Raw genomic sequence first — 6282 nt, forward strand, 5'->3', positions numbered from 1 at the left:
ACCTTATGAAACAAATTGCACCGGCTGGTGCGCTCCCACTGCGATCCCCATATAAAAGTCGCGAATACTCGGTGGAATTTTTGAACCGAACTTCTGGTCATGGTCATCACTTGCAACACGTAAAACACTTTGGCAATTAAAAAAATATTGCAAACGGAAGCTCTTACAAATACTGAAAAGTTATGGCCACCCCATTTATCGGTAGTACTTTTAACACGTTTGTTTTCCTCAGACAGCAGCAGTACACATCGGGTGTGCTCTGCCAGATGCCATGCCAAAATCCAAGGCATTTCGGCCAAATGATCGCGCTACCTGTTGCTGTGCAGAAAGCTATAGCTATTTTGACAACTTCTTCCACGCTTTTCTTATCAGTACAAAACACAGCTATGTCGTCCGCATACGCTAGAACCCTAATTTCACTGCTCAAAAATGTATAGCCTCGAATACGCGGTGTTGCAAGTAAACCTAAACAAAAAGGTTCCAGGTAAATCGCAAAAAGAAGAGGAGACAAAGGACATCCTTGTTTCACGCTTGACCGCACTGGAATTGAATCACTTAATTCTTTGTTAATCACTAATTTGGCTCTACAATCATGATAAACCATTTTCACACCTTCAGTAATCACAGATCCAACATTTACATGCTCCAGCAGTAAAAACAAAACTTCATGTACAACTTTATCGAACGCTTTATGTAAGTCTAACTGAATCATGGCCACGCGGTCATGCATTGCGTCACAACATGCCAGAATACTTCTAGCTATGTGTATGTTTGTAAAAATTGTTCTACCTTTATTACCACACGTTTGATGCGGGCCAACAAGGGACTGAATAACGCTTTGGAGCCGTCTAGCTAACACCTTCATGTATATTTTGTAATCTGTATTGGTCAAACTAATGGGACGGTAAGACTCAACTGAAAGTAACCTTGCAGGGTCATCAGTTTTGGGGATCAGTACTACATGCGCTGTCCTAAAAGAGAGGGGTGCTTGCTTTTTTTTCATAACATTCAGTGATCACTCGATGTAAAGCTATTGCCATTTCTGTCTTAAGAAACTTGTATATGGCTGCACCCAATCCATCCGGCCCGGGTGACTTGCCGTTACTTAATGCATCTATTGCCGCTTCAATTTCTGCCACGGTAATTTCAGATTCCAATGACTCTCTAACCGTGTCTTGTAATCTCGGCATAAGGGAGAGAAAGTCAACTCAGAAGCGCTTGGGGTCATCAATTTTTTGGCCAAGAAGCTCTGTGTAAAATTCAACGAATGCAAGTGTTATCTCTTTGCTGTCTTGGGTAATTTTGTTACGATATCGAATTTCATTTATCAATTTATTTGCTGCATGCTTCTTTTCTTCACTAAGCACACGCTTAGTGGGCGTTTCGCCCAGCCACAATCTTTCAGTACGCGCCCTTATCATTGCGCCGCGGTACTTATCTTCATCGATCAACTCGAGCTTTGCTTTCACCTCTTTTATTTCTTTTTTAAATGCTCCAGGCACTTCATTTTCGACGCCTAACATATACTCCAGCTCACTGCGTAACTGTTTCTCTTGTTGCCTTTCCTTGTGACGTAATACACACGCTCTATCAATTGCAGCAATTTTTATATCACATTTAAACTGTTCCCACACTGCTATGAAGCTGTTAGTTTCAGTATGCAGGGCACTTGAAAGGCATGCTTTAGCTCTTGTGACAAATACTTCATCTTGCAGCAGTTTCTCATTAAACTTCCATAGGAACCAGTTAAACTTCACAACCTTTCGTTTTTCGCCAATGGTAACCGTGACCAAACAATGGTCACTAAAACTAAGGTGTTGTGTTTCATAAAAGGAGCATAGTGGTACAAACTTCGCCGGTATGAATATTCTATCTAGCCTCGCATGGGAGTCACCTTGAAAATGTGTGTATCGTGCTCGGCCATCTCGTGTCATGACATAACCAATGTCCTCAAGCTCTCTCTCAATCACAATTGCACTCAAAACCTCAGCGCTTCTATCGCGCACATTGAGACCCGCTGTTTTGTCCTCTGCTCTACAGACGCAATTAAAGTCCCCTAGAACCACAATATTTTGTTCTGTTTTCAAAAACCCTTCAGCATACCTGAAAAAAATTTCACGTTCATGCATTTTGTTTGGTGCGTAAATGCACAGAGCACGCCACTGTAATCCAGAAAAAACAAAATCACATGCAACCAGTCTCCCACTATCGCAGGCGGACACTTTTTCAACAACCGCGATGCTATTGCGAATAAAAATGACGCAGCCTCCTGACCGTCCAACAGCATGGAAAACACATATATTGTATCTAGAGCGAAAAATTTGAACCATTTGTTCTGTTTGCTCCTCACTTTCAATTTTTGTTTCTTGTACAGCCAGAAGGTCAACGTCATTTTCCAAAAGAGTGCGACTAATCTGACATTGCCTCCTGCGCGAACACAGTCCTCTTACATTCAATGTCGCAACGCGAAGGCTAGATTTAAAGTTAGTCGCCATTTCATGGAGGTTGCTTGGCCAGGCGTCCTACTCACATCGCAACAGTGGGTTTCTTGGGGTCCTCGTTGAAGTCGTCTGGAACGTCACCTCCGCTAGTGCGGAGGCGTTGTAGGGTTCACCCTACGGTCAGGCGGCAACTTTGGCTTCGGTTGAACCGAAGACCGCCGCCCAGTCGACGCCTTCGTTGGAGGCTCGCCGGTGCCGGACGCACTCGCTTTCCCTATGTTGTCGGAGTCTTCGTAAGGCCGCTTTGCAGCGACGCTTCCGGTCGTGAGCATCTCGGCGTCCGTTACCTCCTGGTCGGCGTCTTGCGCTACTGACAATGACGTGTTTGCGGCCTTCGTTTCTGCGTCATCTGTTGTAGTCTCTGGCATCGTTTCCGATGCTGCAGCCGAGGGCTCGGCACCACCATTCGCTTCCTGAACAACTCCTGAAGAAGCTTCAGGGGGCGTTGCAGCAGTCTTCGCGCCGTCGTTGTATTCCCTGCTAGCTTCTTCGGCGTCTGCGGCGTCCATCAGGTGTTCTGACACAACGTCGCTACGGAGTGGGCCTGTGACGCTGGCATAAGAACGCACGCACTGGGAGTCATCGTGGCCAAAGCGCCGACAGATCCCACGTCGTGGAACGCGGCACTCTCGTCGGATGTGTCCGGTGCCACGGCATCGGAGGCAGAGCGGCGCTCTGCCAGGAACGAAGACGAGCGCCATGTCTTCGGCAACACGCAGCTGGTGAGGATGGTCATCCACTGTAACGCCCACCTTTAATTTCAGCGTCACCGAGCGGGTTGTTGATGCTTTGTCGATGCATCCCTTGACCTTCCACTTGTCTCTGCTGATTTCTGTAACTTTTCCAAACGGCGCGAAAGCCACTCGCACGTCATCGTCCGGTACGCCATGAAGCAGCCAGTAAAGCTTCAGTCGGACACCTTGATCGCGTGGGTCGATGACCATGCAGCGGTGATCTTTAACGTTGAACGCATCTGCCGCTAATATCTTCTTCTTGCCTTCCTCATCCTTAAACGTCACTGCCCACAGGTGATTCATTTGGTATGCCCCAAGGGCAACCACTTCCGGCAGCAGTGAGAGACGCGCAAGACTGTCTCGGACATGCTCGACTCGATATGGTCTGGCTTTTACATCACCATGCAAAAACACCGTGTTTAAAACAGACGCACCTGTGGGCAGATGAGGCAGAACAACCTGGTAATCTTCAGCCGGCTTTTCAGTACACCTGATACCGCGGCCCACACGGGCTGCTGAAACCTCCCCTACAAGGGAGCACATGATGACACGTCCGAACGCTGCGAACGCCGAACGCCGACTCCAACTACTCCGACTCCAACACTACGCCACGAAGCGCACATGGACACACGCACCACGATGACAATAAATACCGAACATTAACGAAAGACTGCGCGTTTCTAACGCGTTTGTGCTAGCGCGTTACGGCCCGTGTAAGAATCTGGTGTAAGACGCTCTGGCCTCTCCGCCTTACCCCCGTATTCATAAACGCTCCTCGACTTGAACTTGACTTGCCACCGCCTTGGGCAGCGCGTTCGAAACGCGTTGAAGGCGGTGGTAAGTCAAGTTCAAGTCGAGGAGCGTTTATGAATACGGGGGTTATACTCTCTCAGCAGTCATGTGATGGCGTCGGCAAACACGGTGCACGTTCCGGCATGTGTACACGGCTGCGTAAGACGCTGTGGCCTCTCCCCCTTACTAGAGAGTACTGCACGTTTCTAACGCGTTTGTGCAAGCGTCCCCTTAAGCGGGAGATGGTGCAATTATAATGAAGGGCGCTGTTATAATATAGGAATGACGTCACATATGGCGCGTGTCATTGGGAGAAGTCAATCGTTCGATTTAGTGCGGCGAGACTGGGCGAATTACACGGAAGATTCACGGTTTACCGATGATTCCCTCCGGAGCTTCGCCCACTCATCATCATTCACCCCGTGGATATGCGGTGTTTTTTTTTTTTTTTTACGGCACCTTTACTGATCTATAGTTTCCTGTTCAACTGGTAAGCCTGTATATAAAATTGCTTGCCGTGTGATTCGATGATATTCGAATTCGTATTCGATGACACTTTTCTCCCAACCTCCAACCCGCGAGTGTTCCACTACTATATACAGGGTGTTTCAGTGAACACTTTCAATAATTTTTAAAGGTTGCCTGTGGCAGATAGCCCAATTCTAGTTAATGAGCTGGTCTACTCGAAGAGGCGGACAGTGCTTGCACAAGAAATTGAAATGCATATTCGAATAATAACCAAAGTTCCACTAATTAGGTTTTTAACTAATGACCTGATGGCCCATATTGCAATTTACAAATTGTAGCCGTGGAGTTCCCAAGGCGGATCCGCTTGGAACGAATTCCCGGGATGACACCAGTTTCGAGATATTAATTCCCGATTTTTGCGGAGCAATGCATTGGCGTTCCAGTTCGTTTCTTGACAAAACGTCGCTTTATGCATCAAATCACAAAATTAACTGCAACGCCAATGCATTTCTCCGCAAAGTTCGGGAATTAATATCTCGAAACTGGTGTCATCCTGAGAACTCATTCCAAGTGGATCCGCCTTGCGAACTCCCCGGCTACAATGTGTAAATTGCAATATGGGCCATCCGATAATCAGTTAAAAACCTAATTAGTGAATAATTGTTAATGATTTGATTATGCATTTCAATATCTTGTGCAAGTAATGTCCGCCTCTTCGAGTAGACAGACCAGCTCATTAACTAGAATTGGGCTATCTGCCACAGGCAACCTTAAATAAATTTTGAAAGGGTTCGCTGAAACACCCTGTATATGACGCCCCTTAGTGTAAGTAAGACCCCTAAGTACAATATAGCATTCGTAACTGCAACCACCCATACTGGAAATGTTTCGACGCTTTTGTCCTGACCCTGTAGTACATATTAAACAAAAACTGCTGGCTCTCCCGTAATCGAGAGTAGATGTAAGCATGAAATGGCTACCTGCAAAGTAGATTGGTGCCACGACGAAGGCCTGAAATCTTACTGAGCCGAAATGAACCAGTTTTGAACTGAACCTCGCTGCAAGTATCGTCTAGATCAAACAAACATACGCGGCGCGCCGGACGCTGCGGTCTGGTCACGCAGCATGGCGCCATCACTCGAAGGAGGCGGCGCACAACCCGCGCCGCGGAACTCACGGACTGCTGGCGTTGAAAAGAGCACAGGCAACCCTGTCTCAGCGCCAAAAGATGACAATCAAGTGTATGGTGCACTGTATCTGACTTTTGAACGTTGCTATTGGAAATGACAAATTTCAGCGTACAAGAAGTTACAGCTTGAGTAATATTGTGAACAAACATTAGGTAGAAATCGGTAGCAATATTTTTTGTGTAACTTCTTTGGGGTGTAACTAGCGTATGCAATAAGGTCCCGTACAAGGGGTTGGGGGCCAGAGGCCACATTTTTATAACTTTTGACTAGTTGCACGGATGATCTCGTTTTGTTTTCCCAACGATGCCCGGATGTTCTCAGAGGTATTCTCGTCTTGAGTGACCGGATAACGGCTCTGGATTTTCGCTCAAGGTCTTTTGAACGTCATCGACAACGGAAGCTAAAAGCATTTCATGCTCATGATATTCATATGGTGGTGGCGTGCAGCAGTGGTAGAACACCCCACTTCTAATCTGAAGGTCGTAAGTTCGAATCCTCCTCCAGTCCACTACATTTTCAGGCATATATATTGGCACCTGACACCGGCAAAAAAATATCGCCGAGCTAGTAGGGCTAGCATGTGTCCACCGTATAGCC

General features: G+C 46.9%; 1 protein-coding gene across 1 annotated transcript; it reads right to left on the bottom strand.

The window, feature by feature from the left end:
• Positions 1-2587: 2587 nt before the first annotated feature.
• Positions 2588-3778, bottom strand: LOC125943493 (uncharacterized). The gene has a single exon (XM_049662836.1). The coding sequence runs from the start codon at positions 3776-3778 to the stop codon at positions 2588-2590; it is 1191 nt and encodes a 396-aa protein (XP_049518793.1).
• Between the last annotated feature and the right edge of the window lie 2504 nt (positions 3779-6282).

The sequence above is a fragment of the Dermacentor silvarum genome, chromosome 2 (assembly GCF_013339745.2).
Source record: "Dermacentor silvarum isolate Dsil-2018 chromosome 2, BIME_Dsil_1.4, whole genome shotgun sequence".
Taxonomy (NCBI): Eukaryota; Metazoa; Arthropoda; class Arachnida; order Ixodida; family Ixodidae; genus Dermacentor; species Dermacentor silvarum.

Bases quoted from the DNA above. Each gene is read 5' to 3' on its own strand.
- LOC125943493 (XM_049662836.1), bottom strand. From the start codon at position 3,778: ATGTGCTCCCTTGTAGGGGAGGTTTCAGCAGCCCGTGTGGGCCGCGGT.